This window comes from Lytechinus pictus, chromosome 13 (assembly GCF_037042905.1).
Source record: "Lytechinus pictus isolate F3 Inbred chromosome 13, Lp3.0, whole genome shotgun sequence".
Lineage (NCBI taxonomy): Eukaryota > Metazoa > Echinodermata > Echinoidea > Temnopleuroida > Toxopneustidae > Lytechinus > Lytechinus pictus.
In genome coordinates this window covers 25,260,208-25,275,739 of record NC_087257.1, presented here as the reverse complement: position 1 = coordinate 25,275,739, position 15,532 = coordinate 25,260,208, and the positions used below count along the sequence as shown (strand labels likewise).

General features: G+C 35.8%; 1 protein-coding gene across 1 annotated transcript; it reads right to left on the bottom strand.

Moving 5' to 3' along the window:
- Positions 1-333: 333 nt before the first annotated feature.
- LOC129274269 (cation channel sperm-associated auxiliary subunit TMEM249-like) lies at positions 334-10,686 on the bottom strand. Its single transcript, XM_054911105.2, has 5 exons — positions 10,502-10,686; positions 5,029-5,132; positions 4,141-4,324; positions 783-868; positions 334-438 (listed from the first exon to the last, which is right to left on the bottom strand). The coding sequence occupies exons 1-5, from the start codon at positions 10,626-10,628 to the stop codon at positions 334-336; spliced, it is 606 nt and encodes a 201-aa protein (XP_054767080.1). The 5' UTR covers positions 10,629-10,686.
- Between the last annotated feature and the right edge of the window lie 4,846 nt (positions 10,687-15,532).

Sequence of the window (15,532 nt, the reverse complement as noted above, 5' to 3'; positions counted from 1 at the left end):
CACCACATATCTTTATGCTACCGGGCCCATATCCCTCAATTAGTTGAAGATTAAAACAATAACTCCCACGAATTCAGTTCTATGCCTTCATGGCAGTACGCAGCGGGAATACAAAGAGGGAAATAAAAGGGTATTTGATTGGAGCGATGAAAATGACAATAAAATAAAGTATCAATTAAGGAAGTTCTGTCTAAATTTATTGATTTGAAATCTATGAAGCGTATACCTAATCAATATTAACGTTTTTCATGCCGCAATATTAACTAAAGGACCTAACCTAAATAGACAGAACATGATGTCATTCAATGTTTAACATCCCTTTAAAGTTATTTTTTAATACATGAGTGTAAAAAGGATATGATGTGTAGATTTGTCTGTCCAGTCAAAATAATTTATTCCTAGACGATTTGCCAATCGACGGCCCAATTTTTCTAGCTTCTGTGTAATAAAGAAAACAAGAAGACATTTTAAAGTGAAATAACAACAATAAAAACGCATAGACAACAATAGTGTGATTAAAAATGGACTATTGCTTCTCCTTTTAATTTGGGTTCTTTAAACTGAAGGTGATACTACAGCATTCCTAAACTGCGAATGAATCAAACACAAAATCAAATAGTGATAAAGTACAAAAATATAACCCCAAAAAATGTTATTTTCATTTCCCCATGGAAGCACGTTTTCATTTCAGATTGAATTGATAGCACATTAAACAACTCAAATACCTCGATCAGGAAGTGCCTGAATAGTGAAAGATGGATATGGGTATATACTTTACTTACATCTTTTCGAACCGCTGATGAGGTTAAATCTTGAGGCGCAAGGTCGTGACCGTTCAAAACAATTTTAAAGAAAATTTCACCAGAACCTGGAGCGAACGGAAACAATAAAGAAGACAGTCATTCTGTTCATGGATGACTTTGTCACTAGCATTGCAGGTGAACAGCTACCACCAGTAAGCAGCAATTAGGCCCGGATAATACAGTGCGTCCCACAAAAAACGAAACCGACATTTAGCGATGATTTATCATAACTTAATCATAAATACAATAGACAAATGACCTATCAATGTAAAGCTTATATCTCCTCTTCCATCTGAAATTAATTAGTTTATTTTTCATTCACGCATGAGTGAGCAAATTTGAAGAAAGGATACCAAAAACTCATTTGGCGGGGGTATCTGAATTTCAAAAAGAAAATCACATGCCTAAAAAGTTCAATATCTGCTCATTTATTTGATACCTTAATCACAAAAATGGTCAAGAAGTAAAAAAGTTATGTTCCCTCGAAACAATGCTTGTATTTCCAAATTTCATTAAATAAACGTGTTTTCACCGGTTTCCCACAGACGCAATCGCACGGTTAACAAAAGACTTAATGCATGGCTGATCGTCAACAAAACGGAGTGTCGAGTGAGTTTGAACGCTAGCCTGTAAAACCTCTTCATTTTATGAAATTATTGAAATTCAAGCCTTATTTCAAATAACCAGAACTTTGTTATTTCTTGACCATTTTCTGTAATTGAGGTATCAAATTAAAGAGCAGATATTGAACTTTTTAAAAATGTGGTTTTCTTTTTGAAACCCAGATACGGCCCGCCAAATGACTTTTTGGTATCCCCTCTTCAAGTTGTTTTTGCTCACTCATGCGTGAATGAAAATTAAACTAATTAATTTTATATGAAAGAGGAGATTCTAAGCTTTACAATGGTAGGTCATTTGTCTATTTTATTTGTGATTAAGATATGATAAATCATCGATAAATCTTGGTTTCGTTTTTTTGGGGACGCACTGTACACTTCAGCAGTTTTGATGCGGAGCTAGCTTGGATGCTATACGACATGGTCTTAAGCCTTAACCATAGAGATATACGAATAACAAATTGATATGGCCTGAATGCCCACCCTCTTAAAAAAATGAATAAATAAAAATAATTAAACAACATGTGCACTTTAAGAACGCATACGACGTCATATCAGTACTGCATTCTAATTGGATGGCAGTTGAGTAGAGCTTACGATAACCACTTCAAATTTCATCAATAAACTCGCCTAGTGACAATACATCAGGCGCGGAAACAGAGGAAGTGTAAAGGGGCGGAGGGAGGTGGGATACGTGCCCTCTTTGGTCCCAAACTTTAGGTGACTGTATACCTTTCCCCTTTTTTCTTTCTTTCTTCTTCTTTTTTTTCATTAACAAAATATATCATATCATTACACCAGTCAAAGGAGGACTCTTGGTTGACAGGCGCGTAGCCAGGGGGGGGGCGATGGGGGCGGTCGCCCCCCCCCCAAAAAAAAACGTCCCCAAAAAGAAAAAAAAAGAAGGGAAAAAAGAGAGGAGAAAAGGAAAGGAAAGGGAGGAAAGGGAAGAAAGGTAGCTTTGTGTTTTTTTCTTTTTATTCTTTATTTTTTTCTCAAAAGAGAAACTCTTGCTCTGAATTTATATATGAATTTTGCTTCCGCGCTGCGCGCGGTTAAATGACAATACTGAAGTTCTCCATTGTTTCCCAACCCTGTTTTTCTACCTCAGCTATATGTGTTTCTTGCCAGTTAAAGTTCAAACGTATACATTAGGGCATGGAATTAGAGTAAGGTTAGGCCGAAGTATATGAAGTTATCTTATTTTTTTTAATTGATCGCGCAACTTCTGGTCGGGTCGGCTCGGGTAAAATCTTTATATCAATTTCTGCCATCATCTCCATAAAGTCAACTTCTCCCACTTTTCAGCTAATTACTAAACAACCATAATTTTGGGGCAAACAGGTTCCTAATTTTAAAAGAGGAAGGTATAAAATTCGTGTCGTATTAACTAAAAAAGAACAATATTTTTTTATCAAATTCTATTAAACTTCATGTCATTTCCCTGCACATTCATCTCCTGTCCTGTTTTGCGCCCTCAGTTTGAAATTTTGAATGACACTTAAGTTTCTTTATAACTCAAAATGAAGCACTTCAGGATAAGTCAAAGAAATTAGGCATCCTTTTTTATATAATTTCAATAAATCACAGAAGTTTCAACTTTTTGCGCACTATTTTCCTTGTAATGAAGTTCAATAATCTTAGAAAATCAATTGAATTAGAGCCGATGGGGTATTAGAGATATCTGCATTTGATGAAACGTCCGCTCTTTGAAATTCCAGAGTTTCATTGCTCTGCGCGGGGAGGAATATCTTCCTCCCGGCATATACACTTCTCCTCTGTTTTGCGAGTTAAAGATATGCACTGTCGCTAAATTGTTTATAATGAAATCTGATCTTTCCAAGGGAAGTATTCAATATATCATTGAGAATAACCTTTACTCGGGACCCTTTTCATGGCAAAAAAAATTGATAAAACGCTTCAGCTTCCGCGATTCGCGCGGGGTTATTATTTTGTGTGCGTTCACAATCACTTTTGAAAACAAGGTTCATGGAAACAAGGTTCCAAATCGCAATATAGTCAACTGAATTGGAGTTGATATAGGTACTAGAGACAAGAGAGACGGCTCCTTTTCATTTTAATTTATGAAACACCAAAAGCTTCGCGCTTCGCGCGGGAGGGGGAAACTCCCCCTCCCTGCACCCACCCCCTAGGGAGCGCGCTTCGCGCGCTCTGTAAGTGTTGGCACGCTTCGCGTGCATTTACCGCCCCCTCCAAAATGAAATCCTGGCTACGCGGTTGTTGGTTGAAGATCATCTGATTATAAGTACACTTTTGAAAAACACTTCCTTTCTTAACCCTAAAAGGACTTGGCTATTTGAGAAGTATTGAGGACTGGGGGGGGGGGGCATGATGGCCAACTTCTGATCTCGGCCGCCGTTCAGACGATCGCGCCGAAATTTGGCACGCACGTTCTTTGCCACATAAACTACAAGTATAAAAAAAAACTAATTCTGAAAATAAGTATTTTTATTTATTATGAATAAAATGTACAAATTTATACACAAAGTATAAAATGGGTCATTTACGGCATTGTAAAAAGTCACGTGGCGTCGTGATGCTATTACCAATATGTCGCGAATATGGTCTCAAAAATTTGCGGCGCTATCTTTTTGCGTTTCGGAAATATCGCACGAAGCGTCGAGGGGGGGGGGCATGATGCCCCAACCCTTTTAGGGTTAAACAGCTACTACGTTAAACAAGTCTACGCAAGTGCTTACCACTATTTTGGCCAATCAGTCTGATGTAAATATTGTGTAGCAAGCCTCTGTATGTTAGTTCGCCCTTCTTCATGAGGTAGTATTCTCCCTTGTGCAAATCGATGATGATTTTAACCATGTCCTTATGGGCGTGAATACGATGGATACTGATGATGAAGAACACTACCACAAAAGAGATGAATTGCTGGAAGGGGTAGGGGGTTAAAGAGCGTTAAATTATAAATAAACTTCATGTAATAAGATAGGCGTATTAATATACAATCATCAAAGACCACATGAATGCTAATTTGTTCTATGATAAAACCAACCGTGAAAGAGTATGTATATAAATTTTATCTATTATAGAAGGCCTGAGCACAATCCTCATAACTCATTTTGTCACTAGTTTTCACTGGTTGATTTTCAACGGCGCCCTCATAAAAAAATATATGTGCCATTCAAAATTATCTAATCATCTCCCATCAATGTTTTATTTGTTTCAAGTAGATAAGGCCTTATAGATTACGAAAGATATTTAACAATTTCTTGTTATTCTTTTTATTTGAAAATTAATGTTCATTTGTGGTGGTGAGACCATAATTCGCGCGTGACCATATTTTGTGTAAGATAGCATTTCTCAAAAGATTCGAAAAGCTAATATCACCAACAGAAAAAACCGAACAAAAATTACCCTTTATAGTTAATTTCTTGAAGGTAACGTCTGCATTTGTAAAAAAAAAAAATATATATATATATGTGCAATACATTGGCAAATTTTAACACTTTTTCGTCCGTTCTGAGAAAATTAGATCTTCTCAACTACCATCAAAAGAAATCGCCATTTTGCAAACAGATGTCTTTAAAAAAATGGTCAAATGTTATAACTATTTGATTTCATTTTATACTTACCCCGGGGTTTCCCCAGGCATACCACATTGAGACACCGAGGACCTCGAGGATGATGGCAATGAGGAATATTGAAAACCACCGAGAACGATACTCGTATTCAAAGCCTTGAAAATAGAAATAAATGTAATAGCAGTATGGTAAGTATACGAGAAGCCGCAATATTAGAAATGAAACAAATTAAGAATAATATAAGAACATTTTATGTAACATTTGGAAAAGAGCAATGTCATTTTTCAGGGGCGATGAAATAAATTTTTGTTAGGGAGGGGGTAAAGCCCCCCCCCCCCCCGAGCATTGTCTGCAAATAGATGTGTTTCTACCTGCATGACCTGGGGAGCGTTTCATGAAAGGACTTGTCGGACGTTTTATCCGACAAGTCCTGTTTTATCCGACAGTTACTATAGTAACAGTGCCTCACAGCCAATCAAAATCAAGGAAAGATGTCAGATCTGACAACTTGTCAGATGAAAATGTTGATGAAACACTCCCCTGGGGAGTGTTTCATGAAAGGACTTGTCAGACGTTTCATCCGACAGTTACTATGGTAACAGTGCCTCTCAGCCAATCATAATCAAGGAAAGTTGTCAGACCTGACAATTTGACGGACGAAAATGTTGATGAAACGGTACCCAGAAGTAGCTGTGTATTGCGTCTAAATGTAAGTTGAGAAACACCTTAAGAGGATTTATAAATAATGAAATACAATATATATATACACAACAAAAAAAGTAAGTCCCCCCTTAAACAAACATCAATAATTTCCGAACCAATGCGAGTTTTTAATATATTTTTACATGAGCGTGTAGGTAATTTTATAAGCTACCCTCTGGGTAAACGTTATGGACGTATTTCACTTCATGCTTCAGTGAGCACCGTCAGAAGGCAAAAATGTCACTTTTCAAAAGTCACAAGCCAAATATCATGACTTTGATTCCATTTTATTGGAACTAATTCCACATTCTCATCATAAAAAATAGTCAGAAGGCTTGTAAAAGGTACTCTCTAAAAGACGATACAACTTTTTTGGCTAAATTTCACGGTTGAATAAACACAAGTCCAAATTTGCTATAATTTGATTTTTACACATTTATATCAATAAAATGATAGAATATGATGACAGTTAGTTTTGGAAGAGTTTCTTCAACAATATTCATCGTTTCACGGTTCAATGAACATTTATTGAAAAAAAAAATTCGATTTTCAAATATCATAGGCAAGTATTGGTTCATTTTGGGAACTGAAAATGATCTTTTCTCAACTTTTTCGTTATGTTCATGACCAATTAATTTGCTTCAATGATTCAAAGGCGTTTAATTAAATATCCACGCTTGAATGAACATGTGGAATGCGATTAGCTCTTTTTTACGTTATTGGAAAAAATGCAATTTGTTACTATGGATATCTGTCACAAACCTCCTTGCATAGTTCATTTGATTTGATTTTTATGAAAATCCCGATGTTTAATGCATCAGTGAGCACACAATATTGAAAAATTATGCAAATGAGAAGAAAGTTCAAGGCCTCTGTGCCGTATCAAATGGTTATTTTGGTGTGCGCGCCTTTTGGATAGTGTTACTCTGAAGCCATGTACGAAGTTTCATGAAATAACTATTGGCAGAAGTAACAAAAACCGTCCATGAAACAAACCCTCATTTCATATTTGTTAAAATGTTGACTTCGTCTCTCATAGACTTGTGTACATTATGGGTGCACATGTTTAAGAATAAGTAACCCTTTATTCAATATGGTGGAACTTTTTTTCACGGCTGTGTTTAGCAATGTCATTTAATAGTAATGTTTATCAACCTATGTATGAGGCGCCGAATGTACCAATATTATATAGAACAATTATTTGTTATATAATCATTATTTATTAAATAATAACTATTATTTATATATAATTTACATTTTATTTGTAAATAACTACTATTATATAAAATATCATTTCTAATTATTTATATATAATTCCAAGTAATACTTCATTATTTGTAAATAATAATAGTTCGACATTCCATTATTTATAAATAATGATTATTTGTTTTTCATTATTTATAAATAATGATTATTTGTTTTTCATTATTTATAAATAATGATTATTTGTTTTTCATTATTTACAAATAATGATTATTTGTTTTTCATTATTTATAAATAATGAAAAACAAATAATCATTATTTATAAATAATGAAAAACAAATAATCATTATTTGTAAATAATGAAAAACAAATAATCATTATTTATAAATAATGAAAAACAAATAATCATTATTTATAAATAATGAAAAACAAATAATCATTATTTATAAATAATGGAATGTCGAACTATTATTATTTACAAATAATGAAGTATTACTTGGAATTATATATAAATAATTAGAAATGATATTTTATATAATAGTAGTTATTTACAAATAAAATGTAAATTATATATAAATAATAGTTATTATTTAATAAATAATGATTATATAACAAATAATTGTTCTATATAATATTGGTACATTCGGCGCCTCATACCTATGGGCAGAATTCTGTGCAAAAATGAAATCGATTTGTTTATTTATGGATGATTGAGCAAAAAACTGAGCACGCATCAAAGTGGGAAAATTGGTATTTTCAATGTCACAGACTCATTTTAAAGGGTAATGAAGTGAATATTGGGGGCAAATTCGGTTTCAAATAAGACTTTAATTGCTATCGTTTTTATCATCCATCATTTCTATCACCACGCACTTTCCGAACTTTGAACATTTTCATGGTTGAGCGAGCACATTCGAAAACTTAGGAATGAATACTCTTTATACTGCATAAATGTATTCTTTTCCTAACAATTTTTCATGATCAGTTTAATTTATGGACAAATCAGTGGTGGGTCCAGAATTTTTAAATGGGGGAGGGGCCTATAATCGGGGGAGCCACCAACATTTTCAAATTTTAACATGATCTAACAAGTTGTAGAGGATACTACCATAAACCCCTATGATGATACGTCACAATACAGGGGCCGGGGAAGGGTTTTCAAAGTGGGGGGGGGGGGGCTGACCATGCAAAAAATCACAATCGTATGGTCATTTTTACATTTTTGTACATACTTTTGGAAAAAAGTGGGGGAGGGGGCTGAAGCTCCCCGCCCAGCCCCCCCCCCCCGCTTCCGCGGCCCCTGCAATACATTATGCTCACTCAACCATGAACATATTATATCAAAATTGTGTGTGGAGTGGCTAAATGATGGATAGTAAAACAGCATAACACCATAACATTCACCTAAAGACAACATTTGCCCAACTTTGTATTTGCACAATCTGAAAAACGACTCTTGTGACTTTCAAAAATGGTCATTTTTAATTCAATCTTTAATTACTCGTGCATGACTCAACCGATCAATCTTATTTTTCCCCAGGAGTTGCTTAATGAGTGTAGAAAACCACCTACGGAATATCATATCTCAAAATAATTCCGTTCAAAAGTAAAATGGTCATTTTTAATTCAATCTTTAATTACTCGTGCATGACTCAACCGATCAATCTTATTTTTCCCCAGGAGTTGCTTAATGTGTGTAGAAAACCACCTACGGAATATCATATCTCAAAATAATTCCGTTCAAAAGTTACAGCAATTTGATTTAGGGGGGGACTTACTTTTTTTGTTGTGTATATATAGGCTATAACTATTCCGCGAGCGAGCGGTATACCTGGGGGAAGAAATTTTAAGTTGTAAAAGTCTTTTTGCGGTGTATTCTCACCGATCGGCCAGAATACACCAAATCTAAAAGCAGATATTTGTGGATGGTTTTTTATCTGAGAGGATAGTTCCAACTAAACACTGACTTTTTTTAATTCGTTTTATCTAAAAATGTTCTCAATGAATAGCGCTAGTGTCAAGAGCGAGCTCAAAGTTTTTTGATATTTTATGTATTCAAACCTGCAAAATGAACTATCTGAGCAGCTTTTGTAATTATGATGCCAGCGATCAGAGCGAGGTGAATAATCCATACTACTGACCTATAAAGGGACTTAGCCAACTTTTTGCAGTGACACATGGAGTGGATACCTCATCAATTAATCGATCTTATTTTTAAATACTCCGACCTGGAGCCCGTTGCGTAAAACTTTTCCATAAAAAAAACTCTAGCAAACAAAATTATGCCATTGAAAATTAGTACTACCGTAGGGGCACTAGTATTCAACCCGTTTGGAGAGTTTCCTCAAATATATAGAAATATAGAATTTACCTGAATTTCAGACCCGTCTTATTTCCAAGAGCAAATGCTGGTTATTCTTTTTCCGTTATTTTTTTCTTCAACCAGTTGACTGTGTGCGCGGGCGATCGAATTATACGGCGATGGATTTTGGTACTAGTATTCAACCCGTCGGCACTAGTATTCAACCTAGCGATGAAAGATGGCCCTATCTCTCAATCTGCCCTTGTCCCATCCGACTATGGACTAGACCATTTGAGATGAGACCAAACAGGGAATTAATCAAAGCCAGAGATTTACATAGATCTAGATCTAATTTAGCAATCTAAACCCTTTTGAGATTTGCTATCAATCCTCACTAGGTTGAATACTAGTAGGATGGGGGATCGGGTGTCCGGACACTTTATATTTTTGAAGCCTTCTTTTTTGTCTTAAGATTACACTAAAAATATGAATTCAATAGTTGTAATCATCTTCTATTTTGTTCTCTATAATATTTTCTAAAATTTTGTACTAAAATTTGATGAAACTTCGCTTGTAATTTTTTCCAAATGACTTTCTAAAATTGATCGTCCGGACACACAACCTGTCCGGACACACAACAACTGGGTATACCATTCAGTGCAAAAGGCCATCGCCGCATAATTCGATCCTCCGCGCATACAGTCGACAGATTGACAAAGAAAATATCGACAACAGATTACCCTGGAAATAACAAAGGTGTGAAATTAAGATAAATTCCCTATTTCTCAATATTTTGGGGAATATGTCAAAATCTTTGAATTATGCCGGGTTGAATACTAGTACCCATACGGTACTCATTAAAAAACTCTGGCCAAAAAAAAGTTTTTTTATGGCAACATTTTTTTGCAACGGGCCCCTGATATTTAGACAGTTTTTGTAACCATGTCCGTCTTTTCCGGACTGACGACCTGTCTGATCTCTAAATTTGTTCTTATTACAAATGTTAGGGACTAGATCCTAGATCTAGGTCAAAATCTAGCTAAACATTAGATCTAGAATTTAGTATTTGAAAAGGTCAAAAATTTTGCTTTTAAGAAATAACGTTAACTAGGCTATGTCTAATATACCGTAGTTTTTCTGCATCCATCATACCTGGCACATCCAAAATGTTTGGCTTATTATCAATATTACACCACTGTACGAGATCAAAACGATCTCCTTCCTCAGTAAGAAATGGCTTGAGATGTACGATAGATGTATCATTAAGATATAGCTGAAAAAAAATTAAAGCTAGACCAAGATCTACGTTTTTCTTACGATTTGGACCCGTCTCCGTGAATGGGTGAATGTGATTCTCCTCAAGTTTTTCTCGAAAAACATCTTCTGGTCGACTCCAGAAATTCAGGTCCCAGGTTCCAAATATTCCAACAATCTCCTTTTTCATTTTTCCAATGTTCTAACTTCTCTTAAAAATGATGGAATTAGATAAAAACTTGACACGATTTAAAAACATGCATTCACACTAACGCTATCTATACAAATCACATGACAAACTGGGCTAGCGCTAGCGATCGCGAGCGCCGCACGTGTTACGTAACACATGCAAAATTAACCTTGCGAAATTAAGAGGGAGGTGCGCATGTTAACTGCGCATGCACCTGTCACGCGCTTACCATGGCAACAATTACCGTGTTTACACTTAATCGGCAATTGGTTCTGAACCAAATGCCGATGCAGAATCGGCATTTGGATTGCGTTTACACGTTGTTACAGCTCGCGGTTTGATACGCATACCTACAATATACGTCATAATAAAGACAACGCTGGATCAGTGCGCTTACAATTACGTCACAATGGTACAGTAATTGAAATGCGCACAAATTGCCGGTGCAGAATCGGCTTTCTGTTTACACGTAGTAAAAAAGCCGATTCTGCATCGGCTCGCGGTTCAGAACCTACTACTTTTGTGGTGCAAATTGCCGGTTCTGAACCGCGAGCCGATTCAAGTTGCTCGCGTTTACACGCTATGAAAAAGCCGATGCTGAATCGGCTCGCGGTTCAGAACCGCGAGCCGATTCAAATGCCGATTAAGTGTAAACACGGTAAATGTTTCAAAGTATCAAATTACATCACAATGCATAAGATTGATGCGCGCATAGGAAGTAGAGGAAAAGCTTTTAGTAATTAGCCATTGTTACATCACAGTCAAGTTTTTTCTCTCTCTCTCTTTTTTTTTTTTTTTTACAATCATTGGGGCACATCGTAGGGTCCGATGGACGGGAACCGTGATATTTCATCATTTTATTTAGTGTTTTTTTTTTTGCTTGCTTGCTTGTAAGATTTTAGGGAAGGAAAATTTCGATCGGTTTATTAATTGATGAATGACCCCCCCCCCCCGATTTTTCTTTTCAGCTTTTCGGGGAAGAACATTTCCACCACCTCAGTCAATGTATTCTCATGGTAATTCTTCGTCTTTATTTTTATAGTCACAACTTTTCTACCTATGTCTATCCCTTTAGCAGCTCGAATTCTCTTGCTAAGCAATCATTATTCCAAACCCCTTTTTATCTTTCATTCCCATGCTCATGTTCTTACTCCATCTCTCTCTAGTTCCCTCTTTCTCTCTCTCTTTCTTTCTTTCTTTCTTTCGTTCTTTCTTTCTTTCTCTCTTCTTTCTTTCTTTTTTTCTCTCCCTCTTTCTCTCCCTTTACTCCTCTTCTACCTTGTAAAACGTCTATTTCACTCACTTCCTTTCCTTTATTCCGCATCTCTCTCATCTCTTTAATTAAAATGACAGAAAAATATGAAAACATTAACAGATAACCAGATACAACGACCAATGACTATTTGATAGATGACAACATTTAATTGTTTAACCATTTTACTGTTTTTTCTTTCATTAAGAATTTATTACGTTTCATTTACAAATAAATATATTGCAAAATATATATGTCATGCATTCGCTACTTTTATCCCAATACATACATCCATGGTGCATTTATTATCCAGTAATTACTATAACTTTGTAGTAAGTACTTAACAAACTTCCCAATATCTTGCCTTGTTTATTGATGACAGAGCATCGCATACTTTTTTTCTTAATTTTTTAAATTTCATATTTGGCTTGAAATACATGTCTGCATGATTTTACCATCAATGTCATGACAAAAGATTTTTTTTCAAGCACCGTACACCTTCTTATTTAAAGCTTCGAAACAATTTTCCAATGCGTGTCAAATCTTTCATAAACCTTTAAGTCAACAACTCATTCCTGGGCCCCGTCTAATTTTGTAAGACGAAGCCCCGGTGTACGGCGATTTTGTTAGTTTTGATAGAAAATGTTAAATAAACTTGAAAAAAGAACGGTTTGGAGTTACCAGGCATGATCATGTGGTAACAAAAATAATCCATTCAAATTCAATCACAAATGTTGCTGATCAGTTCTAGACAAAACAGCTACATGGCTTTGGCCAATATTTCATGTAAAAATAACAAAACAAAACAAAAAGAACAAAAAACAAAATAAAACAAAAGGTAATACAGAACAATTATAACAATATTATCCTGATCATGAAACTTTTAGAACAATCACCAATAATCAATACCGTCACCGGTGATCTAATAACCATAAATGAATTGGAAATTATATATTAAGGGAAGCTAAATCATATATTCTAAATGATTTGTTTTGGGTGACAATCAGGCAGTTTGATATGTCGGACTTGCCATATAGGGTCCGTATTTTGAGGGATGGTAATCTCCCCCCCCCCCCCAGAGCGGCGGGTGCTTGCAAACGTTGCAAGAAACGTGTCTTTCCCCCTTTTTGATACTTTTCTGACGAGTGGTGCAAACGCTTGTAACTTTATTTATATATATTTTTTTTTTGAAATAAGTTTACCTTTGTGACAATAAGAAGTGTTCCCGTCATTAAGAACGGTCAGCGAACTATTTTGCAACTTTTAACGAACCACGACAGGCGATTCCTGGTGAAACTATACAAATATAATATTTGCAAACATTCATTCGCCACTCAGTAAATTACAGAAATGCCGTCAAAATGGTCAATTTGAATTCCTATTGAAAGATATGTTTTTGGTCAATTTTAATTATAGATTAAAATACCCCAAATTTCAATCATATTGACTAGATTGATCAGGAGTTGATTTGATAACCATAACACATATTATTCAGTCTGCAGAGATTAAAGTAAGGATCACATAGCTAGTCCGATACAATAGCTGCCGCCGTACCAGAGAATGGATGGTATGGGTGTAACATCGCCGCTCAATAATAACAAGTGGAATGCCTCTGGCCGTCTCACCTGCATCACGCGATTCAATATAGCAGCAGTGCTGATTTTGAAAACTACTATAACTCGCACAAGATGTTCAGTGATACTTGGTTACTCTTATTTCCACGTTTTATGAACTAGACCAATACACTTATAGAGATATGATGGCAATTCAACAAATACCCCCAACGTGGCCAAAGTTCTTTGACCTTACATGACCTTTGACCTTGATCATGTGACCTGAAACTCGCACAGGATGTTCAGTGATACTTGATTACTATTATGTCCAAGTTTTATGAACTAGACCAACACACTTTCAAATTTATGGCTGTAATTCAACAAATACCCCAATTTGGCCAAAGTTCATTGACCCTAAATGACCTTTGACCTTGATCATGTGACCTGAAACTTGCACAGGATGTTCAGTAATACTTGATTACTATTATGTTTAAGTTTCATGAATCAGATCCATAAACTTTCAAAGTTATGATGGTAATTCAACAGATACCCCCAATTCGGCCAAAGTTCATTGACCCTAAATGACCTTTGACCTTGGTCATGTGACGTGAAAATCATGCAGGATGTTCAGTGATACTTGATTGACCTTATGTATAAGTTTCATGAACTAGGTCCATATATTTTCTAAGTTATGATGACATTTCAAAAACTTAACCTTAGGTTAAGATTTTGATGTTGATTCCCCCAACATGGTCTAAGTTCATTGACCCTAAATGACCTTTGACCTTGGTCATGTGACATGAAACTCAGGCAGGATGTTCAGTAATACTTGATTAACCTTATAGCCAAGTTTCATGAACTAGGTCCATATACTTTCTAAGTTATGCTGTCATTTCAAAAACTTAACCTCAGGTTAAGATTTGGTGTTGACGCCGCCGTCGCCGCCGCCGCCGCCGCCGCCGCCGCCGTCGCCGTCGGAAAAGCGGCGCCTATAGTCTCACTCTGCTATGCAGGTGAGACAAAAATCTTATCACATATGTTAGGAAGTTGGGAATAAGTTCGCCAATAAGTCATTGCACATGAATGTGGTAGAAATGACACATTTTCATCAGCCAAATATACATAACTGATACTTCTACGCGAAGTAGAACGAGTCAGACACTCAGACTGGCCCTTGAGCATTTGCCGAGTTGTGCCGAAGTACCTCAAAGTCCAAACGTTCTTGTTCCCAACTTCACATACACCAGACAAACTTTGAGGGTGTTCAGATGTTCTCGGCAGTCATTAGGGAGCTTCCGCAACTGCAGCGGAGACGAATTCAAGAACACAGTGAATGTATTGAAAATGTCCGTCAAAAGACTAAGACCAGCTGGGAAGTCTTTGTCGAAAATTGGTAAACCGGAACAGCAGTTTCGTCCTAAGATTCGGAGCTGACGAAAAGTTGCAATTATGTCGTTTTTCCGTACTCCAGGAAGTAACTTCTGTTTTGATTCATCAATTTTCGACAAAGACCTCTTGGTTGTACTTTGTCATGAAGGGTATTTGGAAATACATTTTCTATGTTCTTGAATCTGTCGTTCGTCATGTAAGTGAAACATTCCTATTGATTATAAGAAGCAGAGACAACACTTTACGATCCGACTATAAATCACTATTGGAGTACATTCAGGGTCATTTTGGTATTTAAACAAGAACTTGAATTACGTACGAGACATCCATGTGGGCATTTAAAAAGTAAATTAGATATTTCTGAAATCAATTATCCAATCATTTTTTTAAAAACATTTGATTTGGCTGCATGTTTGCTCTTAATGAAAACGAAACACACTTTAAGCCAAACATTTAACATAACACTTGTATGTCTAAACTGACAAGTCAATCCCCGAAATACGGGATTATTTCGGACATCGAATGATTTAAAGTGTTGGATTCAAGAACTTAGAGCATGGATAAGGCGGCTTACAATAACTTTAACATCAAATTCTAACATATTTTTCTAAGAGCAGTGTTAGCAACACTTAACTGTAATCACTCATCAAAGGGTGTCTTTCTAAGTGCTCGAGCTCTTTATCCTATGGGGCATGATGGCGACAATTTAA

Coding starts and splice junctions, on each gene's coding strand:
- LOC129274269 (XM_054911105.2), bottom strand. CDS start 10,628: ATGAAAAAGGAGATTGTTGGAATATTTGGAACCTGGGACCTGAATTTC. Junction 869..4,140: donor ACTGATTGGCCAAAATAGTG/GTAAGCACTTGC, acceptor CGTTCGCTCCAG/GTTCTGGTGAAATTTTCTTT. Junction 439..782: donor CATCAGCGGTTCGAAAAGAT/GTAAGTAAAGTA, acceptor TTTATTACACAG/AAGCTAGAAAAATTGGGCCG.